A 22,986-nucleotide genomic window follows, 5' to 3' on the forward strand; every position below is an offset into this window, starting at 1 on the left:
TCCCAATGCAGCTATATTAAAAAGAAAAATAATGCCTGGGCCTCTATATACAGCTGATAACTGGCACGATCAGGGATAAACAGAGAATATTTATTTTTTTCCTCAATGAGATACAGTTGAAGACTACCTACCAGGAAAGCATGCTCCATTTGCTTCTCCAGAGCAGTACCTGAGACATGAATAATTCAGAACACATACATATATACGTTCCATGCACGTCTTCACTTATTGAGCCATAGTGGAACATATGTCACAACTGTCTTAGCTTTAATGATTTTGAGAGAAGAATAAAGGATAAGCTCAGCCTGATATTCTACCCTGTGTTTAACATTATTATTGACAATTCAAGGCACCCACAGCTGACATCTGCATTTCCAATGAAAGCCCATTATTAGTTCTCTCATCTTCTGAAGACCATGCAGTCTAATAATTTGCATTTTATATTAATGATCTGGCACTTATTTCTTCTGACCATGGTTCTATTGATGTCGCTTTTTTTATATGCATAGCCTTATGTAAAAACAATCTGAAGGTGCTGTTTGAGTTTCCAAATAAGATTATTACTATATTCAATCACCTAAAAGGTTTTTTTCATTTCCTATGAAGTTTTCTTTTTAAAGCAGGATTAAAAGTAAAGTATTAGACAAATGAAAAACTTTATAGAATTATGATCCTTAAGTTTTTCATTTCTAAAAGGCAAAAGGCATGACAATCAATATAATCTAAAAATACATGTTAAAATTTGGGGGTTTTCTCTAATTTTTATCACTCAAATATTCAAAAGAAATATGACAATGGCAGGGCATTCAGCAGTCTCAAAATGGTTTCTAAAATTTATCTTGGCATCAATGAGGTACAGTATGTGAAATATTGTTTCAATTGTAACAATACAACCAACATGCAGCAAGAACATAATTACTATTTATATCTAAAAGTTTAAAAAATGGAATATCACTTTGATTTTTCACAGAACAAAAATGGTTTGGAAAATCAGATCTATTAAAAAGATTGCTTATGACATATATTAAATTACTGGTATTTACTTGAAAAAATAATCACTGAATATAAATTCAAAAATGTACAAACCAACAAAGGAAAGAAGTTTGTAGCCAATGGCTAACACCAAGGTGCAACAGAACATACAAATATAGCCCCAGAGGGGTTTTTTACTAGCAAACATAACTTGAACGAAACAGCAGGACTATCAAAACTGTGGGTAAAGAGATAAGATCAAAACAGAAAAAGTAGATTGTAACACAAACATTTCTCCCTTCCTTACTCTTCTTGGATTGCTCAAAATTTAAAACAAATTCAAGAAAAAAACCCCATAAAACTCTGTAATTTCAAGTGGATGATAAGTTTGCATCACCAGTGTAAAGGTAACACATACAAAGCAGAATACTTACTATCAGTTGAAGTGACTAAATCATTATTCTCATGACCAACACTGGGCAGTAAAAAGGCAGACTTACGGAAACAGGCATCTAGCACGGATGAACCCTAAGCCCCATCTTTTGATTACAAGCCCCAGTCAGGCATTGAAAGCTTAGTAGCTGCTATTTTGGGAGCACAGACATCTCAGTCCAATTCATTGTTTGATTGCATTTACAGTGACTTAATTTAGAAATCTTTCTGAGCCCTCAAAAACAGAACTCAATAAGGGGATTTTACTGGGACGTAAGCACTTAGAACCAAAAGGAATTTTGTTCTGTCTAGACCGGTTGCCTCCCCCTCAGGTAATCTGAGGAGTAGATGAACTTCCCATTTCAATTACAGAAGCAAAAGTCATAGTTCTAATAACTTATAACTATAAAATAGATGTGTCATTATCATCATCGGATATTTACACACAAAAAGATTGCATATGGGAATAAAAATTGTAATTATTCATTTTACACTGAATTTAGGCTACCTGCAACGTCAAACACAGGATTTTACTGTTTCTGCTTTTTCCAATTATTCTTCCTAGTGCTTTTGTTGCATGTAGTATGGAGGCATTCTTAACCTTAATTGCAACAGATACTAGATGATCTAGTCACTAATTTCTCTTTCTGCTTCTACTCGCCTCACACTGCCTTCCTTTCTACCAGCCATTCACAATGACTCTTCATAAGAATAGCTATTATGGGTTTTCACGCAGCTGTCTTTATGATAAAAATTATCACTCCAGTGAATTAAAGAACCGTGGGAAAATTCCTTCATCTTAAAGACATTATTCAAGGCATTTCATACTTGAAAAGATTCTGGCACTGATGTTCTTAGAATACAAATCACTTCATGGTATTTAAAATAAGACTAGTACAGTAAGTATGAAGTCTCCTAAAAACTAGAAAAGAGAACAAAAAAAAAAGTAGTAACAATCAGCACTTACTCACAAATACTATCTTAGAAAAGGAACTACCTACATTTCCTAAACCCTGATAGAACTAAAAATTAAGTATCAGCTTGTAATAGATGTTATACTCCTGAAGAGTTAATATCCATCGTTTCAATCCATAATCTTCTTTTAAGGTATCTAGTTCATTGTGTGCATGCTTAGCTTATTAATAAGAAATACTGATTAATGTAATACTCATTTCAAAAGAAAAGCAGTCTTTTTCTTCATATTTCTTTTAAATAAGAGAAATATGCTAAAAAGGATGAAAATATAGCCTTCACATTTTCTCCTAGATCACAACAGTCAGTCAGGGTATTCAGACGTATTAGAATCATAGAATGGTTTGGATTGGAAGCAACCTTAAAGATCAAGTAGTTCCAATCCCCCTGTCATGGGCAGGGATACCATCCCCTAGACCAGGTTGCTCAAAGCCCCATCCAGCCTGGCCTTGAACACTTCCAGGGATGGGGCATCCATAGCTTCTCTGGGCAACCTGTGCCAGTGCCTCACCACTCTTACAGAAAAGAATTTCTTCCTAGTATCTCATCTCAACCTACTCTCTTTCAGTTTAAAGCCATTCCCCTTGTTCTGTCAGTACAGGCCCTTGTGAAAAGTCCCTCTCCAGCTCTCTTGTAGGCCCCCTTTAGGTACTGGAAGGTGCTATAAGATCTCCTCTGAGCCTTTTCTTCTCCAGACAGAATAATCCCAATTCTCTCCCAATTAGGTATGGAAAAGAAAATACTAGAGGAGTCCTGTTTTCACCTTCATAAAACCTATCTTGAACTATATAGTTATTTTATATTTGGTACATCATTCCAATTAACTTTGACTATTTTTTTCTCTAGTTTTTTTCTCCTAGAAAGAGGAAAAAGATGGGAAGGTAAGAGACAGAGGGAAAACTGAAAAAAAAAATGAAATATTATGGCTACATTAATTGCAGAAAAGGAGTAATTAAATCTAAGTTAGGAAAATAAGACATGACAACATTTGAACACACTCTCACTGTTTCCATATGATATATTCCCAATCATACTCTATTTTGCTTATAGTTTTTTTCTGTTTTGAAAGATACTGGACAAGAAAAGCCCTGTATTAGACTTCATTTCCAGTACACAGAAAACTGGACATGATAATGCAATTGCAAAACCTGCTCCACTGCAAAGTTTTTCACACTTTCCACTTCAGCTGTGATTACTGCCACATTTTTGAGAGAGCTCTATATTTGCTTGAGACAGAAGCTGGCTTTAATTCCACTTGGCAGTTCCTATGGGAATGACTTATAAACTGCAAGATGAGGGAGACAGTTTTTCTATTTAATCATAAGCAGTTCCTAGCATAACAACACGATAAAAAGATACTGCAAATAAAAGTGAGGGGCTTTTAAGGTTAAAAACATGAAAGGCAAAAAATTGTTTAGCAAGGATATTGAGAAAAGTTCTTTAAGAAGATCATCTAAGAACAAAAAATTTTTTTGAGGACTTTATTCTCCAAATCGTGTTTAAGGTTTGAAATAACTCAGAGTTATTTTCATTTACAATGCAACTTAAACATTCAGGTCTGACAGGATTTTCTGGAGAATGTTTCATGGTTTCCTGAAAAAGTATCACATCAGAGTAAGCAAGTAAAACATACAGAACCTGAAAAATATAAAGGATTTACTACTGTGACAACTTCTAAAGTTACTCTTGGAGAACTGCTTGTCCTGTATCTCTCTCCCAGGAGCAACACTTTGTGTCCCTTCCTCTGACAATTATACTAGTGATAATCTGCCATTCAAAAAGGTTCTAACGAGAGTAACACTTACATTTGGAGAATGAAACAGGACATAACAAAATTTAATACACTCCCTTTGCTTTTATATAATATTCTATTAAGCATTCTTTATTTTGGAAAATGTGGAGAACAAACCACCTTCAATGTGATCTACAGTGCCCCCTGGGTTGGGAAAAGGAGGATCAGAGATGTAAGGGAAAGGAAGAAATAATGTTTTCTTCACACAATCTGACCAGCAAGTAAAACAGTCAGGCTTCAAACTAATTACCACTAAACAATGCTCCCCAACAACAAGCAGTTTATTAGACAAAAAATACAAAATTAAGAACACAAAAACAGCAAAGACATCCTGTTCGGCATGTACTAATTATCACTCGTCAGCAATAATTTACTTTATGCAGGCATGTTAGCAAAGGAGACATTTTAAAAAAAGAGATGTAAAAATGCATAGAAATCCTACTTTTCAGTTGCTGTGCACTTTACTCAAGCACAAGGAGGAACCGTGATGAAAACACAAATTAACTGTCTGAAAGTTTACAGAAGAGGTATGAAGATTCGGAAATTGTACTGCTGAGACATTCAAGTCAGGTTTTCAATGATGGACAAAAGATGATCAACTGAGACTTTGAAAAGACAACTAGCTAAGATGTATTTCTGCCAATCCAGCTCCACAGACTCAAAAGCTTCTGCAGCATTACTCCCTTACCATGCTGATTCTCCATCCTACAGGCCCACCATTTGTTGCTCTATTCCTATACCGCAATGCTACCCTTTCAGAACTTCAGAATACTGAAACACATTACCTGGTCAAGCTGCTGTTGCTCTCAACAAACAGCACCATAAAACCAGAGGAGGAAGAGAAAGTAAACTTAAGGCACCTCTCCCAGCGTGAACAGAAAGCAAAGCAAGACACAATGGAGTGGATGCTCATTTCATTTACCTGACACCTCGAGCCATGAAGGAATGAAGTAATATATACAGATGTCAAGAACATAACACACATTAAGAGCACCATCACAAACGTTTGGGTGTTTGTTAGGTAAGTCTCTGCAATAAATAATTGAGAGGGTGCAAGAGCAAACACGAGCATGGCATCCTCATTTTCAAGAGTACTATTAGTAAAAAAAGCATTTTAAATCTGTATTTTCAGGTGGTACCATTTGAAATAGAGCCTCGGAATTAAAATTAAGAGTGGAAGGGTGACTGGTAGCCAGGTGCATTTTTAAACAGAAAAGACACAATTAAACACTTGCACCTCTGAACTGTGCCCTCAAAACTTTCACAGGTTTCACCTTTTTAAGATAAGGTTAAGAGGCTAGCAACTAAGAGACAGCACGGACTATGAGCCTTACATTGTTTTAAAATAAAGTTTGTAATGGAAAAGTCAGACAAGGTAATATTTTACAGGGATTTAAAACAAACATTTTTCACGCATTAATTCAATGAGCACATAGGCTGTAAGCGGGATTTATGACTAGCATACCTATTTACCATGACAAATTTTATCTAATAGCAACAGCATTGCTATGTATAATGACAACCTAAGAAATCTTGATCTTGACTTAATTTAATGCACAGAGTATTAGGAAATTGAATCAAAATTCTATCTCCTTTCTAAACATCTAAATAATTATTCTTTTTCAAGCATTCAGTCTATTCTTAACATTGCAATCTGGTCTCATGAAAACTTGGCTAGAGTTTAAAAATTTAAAGGCCAGGGTTAGAAAGGAAAAGGAAAGTAGTATTCACTTTCAGCATCCTTGCTAAGAATGCACTAATTAGATCCTACATCATGCCAGTGTTACTTTTTATTACTTAACTAAGGAGAAAAAATAGTTGCTTAAGTTTAGTGTCTATACATTTACATGTAGCTACTGAATATTATCTCAGAAAAAGCTTCTCAAACCAAGGTTTTTCAGGAAGAGTTGTCTCTAAGACGACTGGAGAATGAAGACATCTTCTCTTTTGGATTGTTTCAGACAAAAAGGCATTTGGATTTCCCTGTGTTTGCTTCTAGGGCTATTAATTATTCTACTGTCAGTTTCTTCCATTACACTAGAATTATCCACCAAATTTGAACTTCTTACTCACTATTCAGGTGAAACAGCTGGTGCAATACAGCTACTATGAGTTCTTAATAATGAACTCAACTACATACAGAGGCAAATCAAGAAGCTGAAAAGTAACATTGTCCTGGGACAAAAAGTGTTTTCCCCTGGAATTAGAAAAAGTGGTTAACCGGGTGTGTGGGGGGGGTGTTGTTCCTGGTGTGCCAGGGCCAAAAAGCAGCTACATTTTGCTACTGTAAAAATCCACAGACAGGCACAGGCTGGAATAGAAGAAAGTTGAGGCAGTTGTAGCCATGTTGTGAAGCCCCGAGGAGGGAGGGCCAGTAGGCCCTCTTCTTCAGCCCCTGGCTGGGGGTCTGGAGCAGCGCAGTAGCTGAGTGGAGCCCCCCCTGAGGTTGGTGATCGAGGGGGACTCCGAAAGAATTGGAGAGATCCCTGGATCAAACCTTCTTTTGCCCCTCTTCTGTGAGGGGGAAAAAGGACAGTTGTGTGCAGAGCTGAACAGAGACAGTGGTGGCTGAAAGCCAAAAAGATAGCCAGCAGCAGCGAGATGGCGTGGAGCCAGGCTCAAACACGCAGAGAGATGTCCTGCAAGGAGAGAGAGAGCTGGCAACAGAGCAGAGAAAACTCAGTGAAGACTGTTTTGGGGGTAAGACTGAATTAAATCTCCCCAAAACCCCTTTTAGAGACCCTCTTTTAGAAAGAGGGATGGACTTCCATTTGAAGGAGAGTTCCGAAATGCAGCAGCACCGGAGAAGAGGAGTGAAAATCTCTAAGGAAGTCCCTTGAAGGCTCGGGCTTCAGGGATCGGGATTTTCACAAAGTAAGAACAGAAAAATTCTGACTGCAATACTCAAATCTGCTGCCTTAAAAATGAAGGACGGTAACTAATACCACAGAAACTAATTTGAAGGATCTGTGACCTGAAAAGTGACAAAAAGACTTTTCTCTTTTCTTCCTGGACTCTTGTTGAACAAAAAGAGAAATTTAATCTAATGTAAATATATTATTTCATCATAAAAACAGTAGTTGTTACCTATATATATATATATATGTATGTAAATAAACCTTGTATTTTCCCCTTCCCCCAATGCTGAATAGCTGTGTTTTGTCTGAAAATCTTCTCACACTGAAGTAAATTGTGGGAGGGGGGTTTGGACTTGGAAATTGGATTTTTGAGGGGTCTCAAACCAAGACAAACATGCACCGCAGGGATTTAGCTCTGTACTCCATTAAGACTAAACATCACAAGGAATGTTGGGTGCCATTAGGCTTTTATGTTTAGAGGGATACAAAAAATCCAGATTTCAAGTGTGTGGAGTTCACACATAGCCAGTAACATGAATGTGGGAAAAAAAACCCTCAATTAGAATATGAAAAGCTAAATAAACATATGAATTTTTATTAAAGACTTTATCATTTTTCAGTGAGAAAAAGATTTTTCTTGGGAAAAAAAGTCCAATAGGTTGTAAGAAAAGACAAACTGTGTTATAATTGAATGTTACTTACAGAAACATTTCATGAGCCAAAAGTGATTTGAGATGATAATGACATCTTTCCCATATTGGTATCATCCTCTCCATAGACAAGCAGAAGTGGCATACCAGTTTTCATTCTTCTTGGATCTTCTTTAACCCTCCACAACAGACTTGTGCTGTCTGTTATATCATAGTATATCATGATATACTACTATTTTTTATTTTGCCTTATTCCCTCTCTTCTTTTCTACAGAAGGAACCTCCATGTCCTCTGCCCTAAGCCCCTAAAGGCACATTAATAGCAGAATACCTGAGATTTCACAAAACAGCACTTTCTGAACTTCAGAGAGGTGAGCCCCAAGTCTGTGAACTAGAAGACACTCTGGGTACATCCACACTAGTGAACCAACAGGGCAAAGGCCTCATCACTGTCCCTGAAGTCATCACCTATCTGACCACACTCATACTCTCTAAAAGAACTATGAGACCTCAGAACATCTGACAAGAATGGTTCCTGAGCAATGTCAAACTTTAAACTACTCTTAAGAACTGCTCAGCAGTTCTAGAGTTCTTGAGAAGCAGCCAGCCAGGACCAAAAGTGTGCCAGGGACCATTTTAACTACTTTAAAACAGGACAAAGACTGAGTAGTAGGATCCCACCCCTCACACAGTTTCATTTATCAGTATATGCAGCCTCTCAGAACAGACTTCAGTTATGTGTATAGACTGGGGAATGAGATGCTAGAAAGCAGTGCTACAGAAAGGGGACCTGTAGGTCCTGGTCCAAAGTTGAATATGAGTCAGCAGTGCCCTGATAGCCAGGAGGGCCAACCATGGCCGGGGGGGCATCAGGCAAAGCCTGAAAAATCAGGGATTGTTCTGTGGCGGCCCCTCAAAGAGTTGAGGCCAGAAGGCAGGCTTATTTCACTATGATACAGCTTCCTTTCTACGAATTTGATTTTAGCATGTGAGATGAAAGCAGTGAGACAGCAATGTCAAATTCTGAGTTGCTATTAATAACAATCAACATCATGATTCAGATTGAAGAAAGTTACAATAAAAAAATCCTTTTAAATGTCCTGAAGAATCATTTGTTACAGGCATCTCTTGTAACACAATGGGAAGTGTTACCACAAGTTTCTAGAAACCAGATGTCACAGAAACAGTAAGTAAAAGAAATTGAGTCAAAGGATTCCATCAGCATTCCTGAAGACTGATTTTTGCAGCAGCTATACGTGATAAGCATCAGAATTCAATACAAAATTTATCATGGAAAGAGACGACCAAGACATTATTGGTATGTTTTCCTCAAGTACTCCAGTACAGGTCTCTCCCAAACACTGAAACTCAGTTTTTATTTTCCCTTCCTCCTAAAACTTTTCCTGTGTAGATATCTAGAGCCAAATAAACACTACATATACCAATCAGTCTATTCTCTTAAGTTTCCTTTGGTTCTTTCTAGAATGCTGCCGTGGTTTATTCTTCATACACTACAGCAAAATCAAAAAGCTAAGTAACAACAAGCCTCACTGATAACAATGTGGATTAAAATTTGTAAAAGGCAGGTCTTTGCCCACTCACTTTCTCTCATTTTATTCCCTTACTATTCTCCTTGATTTGTTTCTACAGCCTTTACTCACCATAAAGTTTCTGTTACCATTCTCTCATATGGACACATTATCCTTGTTCAAGGTGATTTCCTTACCTCCTCTATGGTCATGCTAAGGTGAATTCCTAAGTCTGAAGAAAGATTCCATGAGGTACTGTGAAGCTCCATGACTGCATGTTGGATTGCTCTCCCAAAATCACAGTATTGCACATTAAATGAAAAATATTACTTTTACTCACAGCTGATTCATTACTAGAAGGCCACTACTTCTTAAGTCTCAAATTGACACTGGTCTCTTAAACACTAAACTTTTCAAATGCCAGAGCTCCAAGGGAAAAATTGAAAACAACTATTTATAGTTTGAGATCTTTGGTTTTTAGGCTGAAACTTTAAACATGCGGCTTTAAGAATAAAAGTACTCTCTCACAATTTCTGTACATAGAAGGCAACAGTGGTCATGGGGTTTAGTTAACTTGGACACAGAGAAGCCATGGTAAGCATTTTGGGCTTCATTTAGGTGTAGGTTTTCAGTCCAACATGTCCTCTTAGTAAAAGCCTGAGAAATAGAGCATAGAACACAAATAAGGTTGCCTGGTCTCAACTGCTACACTTCCAAACAGGAATTTCAACACTACTTAGCCACCTAAGGCCAAGATAATGAAGAACTCAAATAAATACAAGATTAGAGTACACTGTAATTTTGAAGCACAATAATAATGCTGGTCAAATATACTGAGATTCATTCAAAGTGATATTACGGTAAATTACATAGGGAAATTTTGAATTATATGACATTATTTTACCGTGATCTGAAATTTAATTCCTTTTTTTTGTACACATGTTGATAGCTTTTGCTGTTATGTACATTATTTATAGTCATCCTGAGGGGCACAAGTTGACATATATCTTACTATACTACATGCTGCATTCTGAAAAACTATATATTTCCTTATTTTAGGACTAACTTCTGTATTTTTGTGTTAGTACTGGTGGTCCTAGCACACAAATTCTCATGAGTATTAATAGTGTACATAAGTCTTTGGGATGTACTGTGGAATTTGTGAATGCAATATTTCAGAAGGAATATTCTGAAAAAGCCAGACAACTTCGCAACACTCAGCTAGCAGAACAGGTTGACCATCTGAGAATAAGTTCAGGTGAAAATATCTCTAGTTTGCTATATTTGACTAAAACACGAGGTTTGCCTCAGCAAAGGTGTTCGTCAATGGGGTTTGTATGTGCATTTCCACAGATTGCATTCCATGAAGTCGCATCTCCAAGAGCAGAGTATGTTGGGTCACTGTGAAAGGGGGACATGCTGGAAATCTTATCACAAGATGGATAGTGAGTACAGTAATTCCCTCATTCACCATCAAGAAGACTCAACTACTTTCATGATCCAAGGGAACAATACCAAATTTCAGACTAACCTCTTACGTCAAGTTGATTTTGAGGATTTTTGAATTAGAGGCAGGGGGCACTGTTTGTTTGGGAAGGTGGGCACAGGGGGGGAGAATGTTTTGGTTTTGAACTGGACTGGTGCTTTGTGTAATTATCTGATTTGAAGATCTGCTAGAAAAATGAACACAAATCTAACTTGCACAACTGAAATAGGAACTTATCCTTTCTTGCCAATTACAAGTTTTTAATACATTTACCTCTCTCGGTGACAAAATTCTGTTGATCATTTCTTGCCAAGCCAAACATCCTTGGGTGCCCATTTCTATAATTAAGCTTCTAAAATTAACCTAAAAGTTGCTGTGCTTTTTAATCTTTGTAGTAGGGCCATTACTAATAACTTCTTGCAGCTAAAGCCCTGCTTGTACTCATACTGATAACATTATCTTAATTTGTCCTTCACATTAAAAAAGTATTACGTAGTAACTAACTCCTCTCTCTCATTCCCAGAGCATTTAAAAAACAAACAAACGAACAAAACCAAACAAGTTTTAAAGCATTTAAAGCCCTGCTCAACAGGAGACTTTTCCCAAAAGTTGACAATCCTCTGATCATTCTTCCTGTTTGCCAACTGGGATTCATCATGGTAAGTCTGGGCACTTCACTACAAATGTGGGTTTCCTCCCCATCCGTCACAAAAAAAAGTCTCACCAAAATAATTATGACTTCCAAAAAGTGTTATTTTGCTAGAAGAGTATATGCACATCCCAAACTGATGGACGGAGGAGACTGTACACTTCTTACCCTGCATGTATATTTTAAAGGAAGCGTAACAGCAGTTAATGGCAGGTTAGACACAAAAGGAGTGCAGAGACGAGGAAAGACATGAAGGTAAAGAAACATGGAATCACAGGAGGAGGAACAGGTAAGAAAATGTAAAGGAAAAATGAGAACTCAAGAGTGGCTGTAGAAGACTATTTTTCAGACTACATGGAATTCTTGTTTAGGGAAAAGTCTTAATCATAGGAGAAATCCAGGAAACTAACACCTACTTTACAGAAAAGGTTAGAGAAAGGACATCCAGATACAGAATTTAAATGTGTTAACAGAAAGCTTCTAGTCCTAATCTAACACTTATTCCCACAAACTACTACTTTTAAAAGCAGCTGGCCTAATTCACAGTATGACTACACTTCCAAGAATACCAATTTGTGGTGACTAGTACCATGCCTACATTTGCAATTCCCACTTACACTGAGTGATTGAGCTGACTAGTATCTTACTCAAGACTGTAGTTTAGAAAGTCTGAAATGTTCTGTGGTTTACTAATACTGTTCTTGTCCTGTTTGGTGCACTGAAATAATAATTTTGTTTTTCCAGAAGCATTAAGTGTTTTCTCCATGGGCTATTTAGTCACAGATCTAGTGACTAAATTTAACACATTGTGGTTTAACTACAGTAGGTGGCTAAGATTCCCACAGCTGCTCACTCGCCCCCTAGAATAAGATGGGAAGAGAGAATGAAAAGGGTCTAAGTGAGAAAACCCAAGGTGGAGATAAAGAGAGTTTCAAAGGTAAAACAAAAGCTGCACATGCAAAGAAAGCCAAGTAAGGAATTCATTCACCACTTCCAATGGTCAGGGAGGCATTTAGCCATCTCCAGGACAGCAGGGCTCCATCACACTCAATGGTGACTTGGCAAGGCAAATGCCTTAATTCCAAACATCCCCCTCTTTGCTCTTCTTCCCCCAGCTTTATATGCTGACCATGACACCATATGGTATGGAATGTCCCTTTGGTCAGTTGAGGTCAGCTGTCCCAGCTGTGTCCCCTTCCCAACTTCTTGTGCACCCCAAGCCTTCTCACTGGCGGGGTAGGGTGAGAAATAGAAAAGGGCTTAAGGCTGTGCAAGTGCTGCTCAGCAGTAACAAAAACCATACCTGCGTTATCAGCACTGTTCTGTGCTGATTTGCAAATCCAAAACACAGTAACACATGAGCTACAATGAAAAAAAAATAAATCTATAAAAGACACCAACAAGAGCCCATTCAAACCTTTACCATATTTGAAAGCTGGTTTACAGAAAACAAGTTTCCTATTTTCAGTGTTGTTTAACAGCTCTTTCTTGTGACCACAAAGACTTTATTCATAGACTTTATTCTCCCTTTCCACAACTTCCACAATATATTTCTTTCTTACACACTTTTCTTACAGCCTGTGCCATCAGGAGAGCCTGCTGTTGAGGACTTAGCAGAGGGCCAGTTGCCTGGTTTCAAACAGAAATTTGAGAAGGAGATGACAGAGCAGCCTAACAAGTACTGTGATGCTCTGGTAACAAATACACCACTTACAGGCTAACTTCTTCATGCCCTATTGATTTCACCGCCTAAATAGTTCAAACATGCTCTAGAAACGGGAAATATTCCAACAGTGTTTAGCAGACTGTTTCAAACCGCCACTTTTTTCTTGAGCAGGTGGAAATAAATTGACACATACTGTAAGGCTGCTTTCAATCTTAATTCTGATGCATTGCTTGTTATTGAGTTGCAAAAACACCCAAAGGCTTTTGGTGTTTAAATTTACTTTGGAGCTCTTATATAAATAAGATTAAAATTAAAGTAAGAATCAATAACTAATGATAACCAATAAAATTGAAAGTACTTACATTAAACTTGATAATGTCATATATCAAGTACCGAGGGACAACCTGTCCATTAACCTTGTCAATGATCATTTCCTTAAAAGAAAAGAGATGACATGGACATTTATTCATGAATATAGAAGAATGTTGGCACATTTATACTTAGTGCACATATCTGCAAGCGTGATGCAATCAAACACTGGCCACATCTTTATTACAAAAAATATTATACAATAGGTCAAGATTATAAAAATATTATTGTGGTCTTAAAAGTCTCTCATGAAGCATATAAAAAACCATCAGGAAGCTGTACTAAGGCTTCTGATCTGCAGCATTTTTACATTAGTTTCCCCACAGATTTTGAAATCACTACCTTTCTCGAGTGAATAATGAGCTTTTAGAAATCGCAGTAAGAACTGCAATCCTAAAGCACTATTGGAAATCTTGACCACAATAAGAAGCACAACAGCAAGGATGTAAAGAACAAGCATTCACATTCATTTTCTATGCTCAGGTTGGATCTTTTCATTTTAACAGCATCCTAGGCAGCAGTGAGAACTGCAATTTGCTTAAACATTGCACTGTGACTAAACAGTATGGTTCCTTCAAATGGAAATATCACAGATACTCTCTGTATCACATGTTAACATTCAATATGTACTGGAAATCATCTTGGAAATATGTCAGCTAGGGAAAGAATATTGACAATCAACATCCAAACACAAAAGTGTTTCCTGAATTTAATAGTACATACAAAAATATAGACACCTTACATGCTGGTGCTTACATCTGTAACTCAGGCTTTCTATGATACGAATTAGACATAATTTATTAGTTTGATGAACTAATAAAGAATATTTAGTTTCATATCGATTAGTCATGATTGAAAACAGTAACATTCAACTATTGGTAGGTCTTTTCCAGAAAACTTCAAATTATTCACTTCTCTAAATGCAACCAATCTTCTCCCTGCCCCCCTCCCCTACCTGATTCTTGGCTAATAAATTAGCAAAGTTAATAATCTGCTAAGGATTTTTTCCTGAAAATACCGAGTTAAAATCCAAATTCACACATAAAAGATAAAAGAATTCAAAAACATGAAAACGGTTCACTGTAACAAGATGAAAACATGAGATCAAGAATTATTCAAAAAAAGAACATTACATCAATTCAAACTAATTTTGTTTAGCCAGTTTCTTGCTAGGTTAGTAGCAATTTTATGCCTTACAACCTTTTAACTTCTTTTAGAATCCATACATTTTACAAAATAAACCCAAACAAGAGTCTGACTGACTCATGTAAGATTGATTTTCAGTTTGCACAACAATAACAAGCTTCTTGAATTGTACCTAGTATTTAACCGCAATTTGCTTTGAAAAATAAGCAAGCAGTTGTAAAAAGATTTGTTTTAAAGAAAACACAAAGCTTGAAGCATTTAAAACTACACTAGAAGACACGAACGTGTTGTTCACAAAAACATTAGGAACTGTAAGTTGCCTACTTTATATTTTGGAATCTCATCTTCTGTGAACAGAACACTGAGACAGAGATTGGGCTTTCACAACCAAATGCTGCATTCACAGGTGTTGTGAATGACTACCTGAACTGACCATACACATCTTCACACATAATTTAAAAATTCAAAATTAAAAATAAATTTAATGAGTGAAAAACATTTATTTGTAACATTACAATATCTTATTCTTAACTCTAAAAAATATTAAGTCATAGGTACTATCAAAAAACATTTGCATAATGTTCCACATAGAGGTAATGCGATGAAATGTCATTCTGCTAGTTTCCAATATTTAGGTAAGACACTGGTGAGCTATCAAAGGAACAGCTGATGCAACACTGCAATGCCTTCTCGGACAATAAATTTTATAACTAAGTGCAAGAACAGATGGACTAGGTACAACTCAAGAGACAGAAGGCATAATGTACAAACCTGGAAGAGTGAGTAAGGATATAACGAAAGGGGTAGGGGGTGGGTGTGTGGGGGGAAATACAGGGAAAAACCCACCTGATAGTAATCAGGTGAAACAAATAAAGTAAAACTAAAAAAAAAAAAAGCTATTTCTTTAACGTTTCAATCTAATTGACAGGTGAAACAAATTTTTGAAACACGTTTAACTGAACACGTATTTAAGGTTTAAGGACTCACTTCCTCAGCATGCATATTCAGAGCCTCAGCTTTGATGCAAATCTAGCATTTGTATGCAAAACCCTGAAAATATTTCAATGCCTGGTATTACGAGATTTTATGCCTAATTTTCAAAATCTGAATCTCTGGATATTCAGTTTAAGAAGAATTATAAAATACATCCAAGAGGACCAAGAACTACTTTTAAACATCTTCTGGAATGTTTATTTTTAATTCAGAATTAATTTTATAAAGAAACCTTTTCTCTACTCCAAACATGTGTAAACCTTTTTGATTCTATTACTGATCACATAAAACCTTTTTCCTCACATCCCCACTTTTCTTCCTCCCCTGCCTCTTGTTTTCTTTGACATCCTGACTGAAATCCCAGCTACCAGAGCAAAGAAACAATAGCACAATATGCCTTAGAAGTAGAGATGACAAATTCCTGCACTGCTCATCTCCATCATGACAACAACATTCCCTGCTCCATTAGTTACGCCAATACAACTGTCATAAAGCAAAAGCTGTAAAGTGAGCATAAGGTTCAGATTGGAAATGCTCTAACACATAATTATTTTACAGTCTGATTTCAGAATCTTCCTTGAAATTATCAGAATTGAAAAACACCCCAAGGAATAGACCTCCTCAGAGGCCAGTTCAGAGAGTTTGGGAAAATGTAGTATTTGAGGACTGACCACAATCAAACTCACTCATTCTGACCTGAGCAACAACCTGATACTGCAAAACTATAGTTAAGCTAATTTTTAGATAAGTCAAAACTTAAACCCAAATCCACTCACATGACATGTTAATAGAACATAAAAGTATCCATGAGGCACACGTGCATTCGTGCATTCCCTTCTATAGACTCCATGTAGATTTATAGCCAGTTTAAAATTACCTCTGTTAGTCAGTATGATCTTTATGACTTGTCCTTTAGCTGCTAGTTTAGGTATTCATTTAACCTGTGGGCCTGCAGAGCAAGGTGCAGTGATCAGTTTCTGCAATGTCACCTGGCAACACTGCACTGCTGTTACTCTCCTTAACCTCCTGGTGCTGCAGAGCAGTGGTACAGTGTATTAGAAACTGCAACTGCACTAAGAGCTTTTAGCTGCACAAGTACGAGACTGGACTGATAGCTCACGGACTTTTTACCTTAACTCACATATCTAGAGAGTTACCTTGGACTTAAAATAATCCAAAATCTAAGCACAAAGCAACGGACCTAATTTTACCAGCCACTTGCAGAATGTATTTTTTTGTTGATGTAGAGTATGGAATCAGATCTAATAATACATTTATTATTCCTTTTCCTCCTCCTTTGTCCATTTACCTTTAATACAATTCTAGTCACTGCTGTATTTCAGGAATTAAAACAGCCTTTTTTTTTTCACCTTTTTTTTTAAATCTACTTTGCATAAATCTATTTTTCACCAGCTTTTGCAAACTCAAAAAGTTTTAAGTTATGCCATTTCTCAGAGAGCTTAAAAATAAGTGAGGTCTGTACTGATATAAAAACATAAATAAACCTCTACCTTGTTCTCTGTTTTCTGAATTCTTGGCCATCCTAAGTCTTCAAGTGTGAACAATATTTTATATATAAATAAAATAGATAAAAAATTGTATTAAAATCGTAAAATGTAATTCAAGCCAAAGAATGCCTCTGCATTTTCTACTCAACTGTTTAAAAGCTAAGCAGAATGCAACAAAAGTTTCTGAAAATAACTAATTAGTTTTCTTGCATGACAGCCAAAACAGTTGAACAAAATTCTATGCGTTCCCTCAGGTAACAGAATGGATATAAAACACTTGGCTTCTACAGGAATAATTCATATTATACTAGTCACCTGTAAGTAATATTCAAATTAGCTTTAATGAGCTTTGCAGAAAACTTTCTTCCATGCCAGGAGAACAACTGCAACTGAAGAGCTGGAGATGAGCACAGAGTATTGCAGGAGATCTGTCATCATCAAAGATGTTACTGATCACAGTAAGAACTGTTTGCAAGTAATTTCAGCCTGAAGTGAACCATAAATGCGTTTGAAATTCTCAAAGACAACCACATGAAAGGCTGACACCAGAACCGTTAAAGCAAGTTAATAGATCCCTGAATGCATGGAAATTGCCTTTATGAAAGTTTCATATATACTGTCATTCTAAATAAAGTAAGGGGGAATGACCTAATCTTTTGTATTCTTAAAACCAGTAGTTTTGCCACATGGCACTGATATTTCTGTTTTCTCTTTCCTTCTTTCTCGTATTTTTAAGATTACTGTAAAGCAGTGTCAATTGGGCCACCACATCCTATACTCATTTCCTGACAGAGAGATAGATACTTCAAGGACAGTAAGTATGAACTACTTCAACCTGCAGCTAAAGAATTAACTTCAACAACCCTTCAAGCTCTAGTTAGTAAAATATGTTAATACAGAAAAAGCCAACTTCTTCTTCTCATGCATTTAAAATATAAAATAAAATAAATCGTGCATATATCCAAAGTAAAGGATCATTCACAGAAATTGTCATTTGGCACCAACATTCAACAAATATTCAATTACAAAGTTAAGCTGTTCTGATGCTTCAAATAATAGGCAAATCTTATCCTCAAATCTGTTGAAAGGAATTTCAATCAAAAAAAGATATATTCTATCAACAGCTTTTTATTTAACTGACCATATTAAAATAAATTTAGAAATATGTACTACGAAAAGTATTCATCCACTGAAAGGTTTTAGTTTTATCTCAGAGTACTTCATTCAGGATACTTGTTCATTTAATGTCATTTTAATTTCCACTTCATGAAAAAAACATGGAGGGGGGCAAATCTGACTGATTTTATGCCAGGAAATACCAAAATGCATTGTAACAGTCAAACTTTAACGGAACAACAAATTAAGCAAACTTATAGTTCATGTCCTGGGTACATGACAGAACTTAATTTATTCTTAAGAGACTTAAATCTGGGAAACACAACACACCAGATCAGAGACCTTCTCCCATGCCCCACATTACACTCATATCTCAATATCCTCATCTTCTACTACGTCCATATTCACCACCTTCACTAAAAAAGCTGTTTTGAAATAAAAATAAGTAATAAATAAAAGAGCAGCAATTTCCCTCAAGAACACCTAGGATTGCACCATATGGACACCAGACACTTTCTCAAGAGCCTTAGAGGGAGCATCATAAAAAAAAAAGTTCCAGGCTTTTAATCTCAACAGTATGGAACTTAATGTATGTCATTAAGAATAATATTATGTATGTCATCAGGAAGCTGCCTCGCTGAAGAGGCTCCTACCAGACATGATAGCTTGAGCAACCACTTCTCAGCTGACAGCATTGCATTTCTTGCATTATGCTCTCATTTTTTCAGTGAAGCAGAGATGGTGGAAAATATTCCATTATCTGCTTCTCTGTCCCCTAGACAGTACATCAGTCCTTGCAGTAATTATCCTCACAGGTTCAATTTATACATGCTTCACATGTAAATGTGTGTTCAGTAAGACAGATCATTCACAGAAGTGACATTTCAAGAAGAATACTGACATCAAAGGCCTGAGAAAGGAAAGAAAGTTAATAATGACAATATGGTCTCCTGTGTTTGAGAAGTGCATTAGGCTTCAGAAGACCAATATGGAATATCATCTCAGGTATTCAATACTTCAGAGCAAGCAGGAGTTGCAGCGATGTATAGAGCCTCCAACGCTACTGAAACATAACAGGAAACTGCACTGATCTGCACTGACAGGGATTTAGTGTAAGAGCTAACAAATTTTTTTGCTCATGTTAAAAAAAAAATAAAAAAGGTCAAGAAAGGAATAACCTCTTTTTTGTGGCTACTGAAAAATTTGTGGTTCTGAAAAATTTACCATGAATTCTCCAGCCCAGTCTTCAAACAAAAGACATTTTACAGCTTGTTTTACAACTGTCTCAAAAAGATCATTAGCAAGTTTAAATAATTTAAATGAGCACGATAACTTAGAAATGTTTTGGTCTTAAATTAAAGTAAGCCATTTCTAAATAATTTAATAATTCAGATCAGCTGAAAATAAAGATGACAGAAACAAAGACATCAATTCACAAGTCGATCAAAAGATTATGAAAATTTTATCAAATTTTAGAAGTATTTCCATGAGCTGTATGAAATAGACCATGTTTACTGTTTCAAAATATAAAGCTGTAGCAACAGATGAGGTTCTGCAATCATTTCTTTTGATTCTCTTCAAGCCTTTTCTCATATTCAGAGAGTGTCATCTCCATACCTTGATTAATTTCAAAGACAAACAGCTCCCCCCTGAGCAGTCATCACTGCTAGTCTGTAGTTAATTTCTTATGGAATGCGATTCCCACATTTAGCCAGTGACTGAATCTATATTCCTCCTGAAATCCCATGATTCACCAATCCAAGCCTAAAAATTTGGCCCTGTTTGAACAAAAGCAAACAGCACTGAAATTGTTACAACAGTTATACAGTATGCTGCTTACCCCATCCAGAAGAGTGTTTGTTAGATGTGTGCGAAGATCTTTGCGAAATGGAAATTCCAGGTTAGATACATGAAAAATGGAATTGTCTCTATCAATCATATAAACTTCATTCTTGCCATCAATCAGCATCATGTACCTGCAAATGCAATGTTAAGATTTTATAGTTAAAGGTACATCCCCAAAATCTCAACTATTTTGTTTTATATTAAGTGCTAAAAACAAGCAATCATGACAGATATTAAGCACATTAAAATAACTTTTTCACACTTAAAAGTTTAAACCTATTGCCTCAGGAAAGCAGATAATTTAGTTCAATGCAATTATCACAAAGAAAATATTTCAAAGGTAAAAGTTCAGAATATATATATACATAAAAGAATTTTGCTGTGTTCAGCTAAAATTATGCCTGAAAGTCTATTAAAAATAACAGAGGTTTTAATACCGTAAGAAATACATGAGGCTAATTCAGTTAAATTTCGAGCAAAGATCTTTTACTCCAGCTTTTCCTTTATTAAGTGGACCAGAACTTTGTCAGGTATAAGTCTGGAGAATTTCATTGAAAGAACCAACCTTCCTTTGTATCGCTGGCTGTCACTGCAGCATTGAAAAGTCCCAGCCAACTACTGAGCCACTTCTCATTAAAACACCGACAAATTTAGCCACGGTACATTTCTCTCACAAAGAAAACCCCAAATCTTACTATACTATCACCGGTAGCTTGTGAGCTTGTTTCAGTTCCAGACACAAGCATTTTCTACAAATTTCTTTACATTATGACAGCACTTGGGAGCCCAAGTCATTAATTTAGACGTCTCTGTGCTAATCTCACAGAAGATTGTTTTATACGGGTATACAGGTACTATATTAAACAAAAAATAAATTAACAAATAAACAGAAAAAAATAATGAAAAAAAAGGACAAAACCCACAAGGGATGCTAAACAGCACAATAGCTGTAACACACCTAAGTTACCTTTGTAAAGTACTAAACAAAAAGAGTACTAAACCACAGTTTCAGGAAGAATAACAAGGCAGCTGTACAGACAAAGGTCTTCTCAAACTTGTGCAGCAGCCTAGGAGCACACACACCTTCTGACCAGAGACAGGAAACTGAAGAAATTTCAGCAGAAACTAGTATCAAAGGCCAGGTGCAATAAGTCAACATCTTGGTAGTGAATGAGAACTAATGAAGGTGCTGAGCATATTCTCTCTGAGGGTGATGAGGGACCAGAACAGGTTGCCCAGAGCAGCTGAGGATGCCCCATCCCTGGAAGTGTTCAAGGCCAGGTTGGATGGGGCTCTGAGCAACCTGGTGTTACGACCCGCCCCAGGAAAAAAGGGGCGGAGGGGGTAACCCAGGTTTTATCAACAATTCCTTTGGGGTGGATTAAAGCGAAACGACACTAAATAATCGGTGTTTGAAAACATATACTGGTAACGTTTATTTTAACAATTCTGTATCGACAGGTATGCTAGCAGTTTGGGTGCTGTCATAGAACAATGTGACACAGAGATAACCTTTGGGGAGGGAAAGAAAATGCATAGGGGAGAGAAAGGCATGATAAGAGCAAGGGAGAGTAAGGGAAAGAAAAGCTGAGAGTGGACAGATATATATAGTCACCGCCCACGGGGTCCAGCGATGCTTCCATGTCTGTCAGTTGAAGTGGTGGCCTTGATCTGCTGGGGGTGAAGGGGGGAAGCCCCCATACTCTAAGAAGTTATGAGTTATTATATCACGGGTCATGCCTCGAGCCTCCAACAACTCCTGGGTCTGTGCTGAGTTTTTTTTGTGTCTCGCCTGGTTCCCGCCTTTCAAGATTAGCAGAGAGAGGGAGGGGCCTGATTGCTCATCAGATGTATCAACAGTCAAAAGCCTGCGAGCTCGGCTTCTTGCCTTTTCAGGGCTTCACACCTTCAGCACTGGAGGGAGGGAGGGGCCCGACTGCTCATCAGAGGTATCATGCAACTCAAAAGCCTGCAAAAGTCTCCTAGAATGCATAAATCATTAACCATTTCAGTCTCTGACACCTGGTCTAGTGGAAAATGTCCCTGTCCGTGGCAGGGGGGTGGAACTAGATGATCTTTATGGTCCCTCCCAACGCAAACCATTCTGTGATTCAAATACCGCAAGCGCTGAAAGCGAAGACTAGAACCTTGAATCTGATGTGATAAAGTAAGATAGAAACTGTTGTGGGGCTTGGAAGGCTCAAAACAAAAAACACCAGAAAAGTGCCTCTTAGGAACAAACAAGATGCTACTGCACTTAGTAAGACCAGTGAAAAGAACAATCTAGCTACGAAGATGTGTCCAAATGTTCACACAGGAAACACCATGGTTGAACACCAGTGCAAAATATAATCACAGACAAGAGACAAAGCTGACATGCAAAATCCAAAGTAGGTCCAAGTTCTGTGTCTCAGTCAAATCTGAGATATGTCAGATTTACTAATTATCACCTGAGCTGTTGTAAACAAACTGATGCCTGATCATGCCATAACTGACCATGTTTGTGTTCCTACACCAAAACTAAGAGTGTGACCCTATCCTGAGCTTATTCTCTTAGTGATCCATTCATTTCACCCATGCTAAAAGCAAAAGTGTTATTACTGAAGTTTTATTCTGCAAAAGAAGTAAAAATCACTGACAACCAAAAAGAAAGAAAATAGGAGTACTACAGTCAAGATAGTTCAAAGGTTCTAAAATTTCACAGCATTTAATGTTCTTGAACAGCCTCTGATAAAAATAGAGAAGGGACAGAGATCTTCCCAGAGCAACTAACCCATTTGGATTGCAGTACAGTTTCTCTGACAGTACAGAATAGAAAAATATGTGATTAAACATAAAAGATTATAGCAGTTTCCCCATCCACACCACAATATTGTGAAAGCTAGCAAGCATATTTTGAAAACTCATTTGGCAAAGAACTTTTCATACTTGTCTTTGGACATATGGGGGAGGAACAATACTTTTCATAATTTATCCATTTCTCCTTGGAAGGTCCTGGTTATA

General features: G+C 36.9%; 1 protein-coding gene across 3 annotated transcripts in view; it reads right to left on the bottom strand.

Annotated features, from left to right (window-relative positions):
• The window catches only part of RNGTT (RNA guanylyltransferase and 5'-phosphatase), a 178,346-nt gene that overhangs the window by 113,120 nt on the left and 42,240 nt on the right, over positions 1–22,986 (bottom strand). For 2 of the 3 annotated variants that reach the window (XM_027644995.1, XM_027644993.1), the window contains exons 9-10: positions 19,979–20,114; positions 13,369–13,440 (exon numbers count right to left, since the gene is read on the bottom strand). In XM_027644995.1, coding sequence (XP_027500796.1) covers positions 13,369–13,440; positions 19,979–20,114 — 208 coding nt within the window. The remainder of the gene's footprint in view (positions 1–13,368; positions 13,441–19,978; positions 20,115–22,986) is intronic. The other variant, XM_027644994.1, reaches the window with a different exon arrangement.

The sequence above is a fragment of the Corapipo altera genome, unplaced genomic scaffold (assembly GCF_003945725.1).
Source record: "Corapipo altera isolate COAL_440 unplaced genomic scaffold, ASM394572v1 2, whole genome shotgun sequence".
Taxonomy (NCBI): Eukaryota; Metazoa; Chordata; class Aves; order Passeriformes; family Pipridae; genus Corapipo; species Corapipo altera.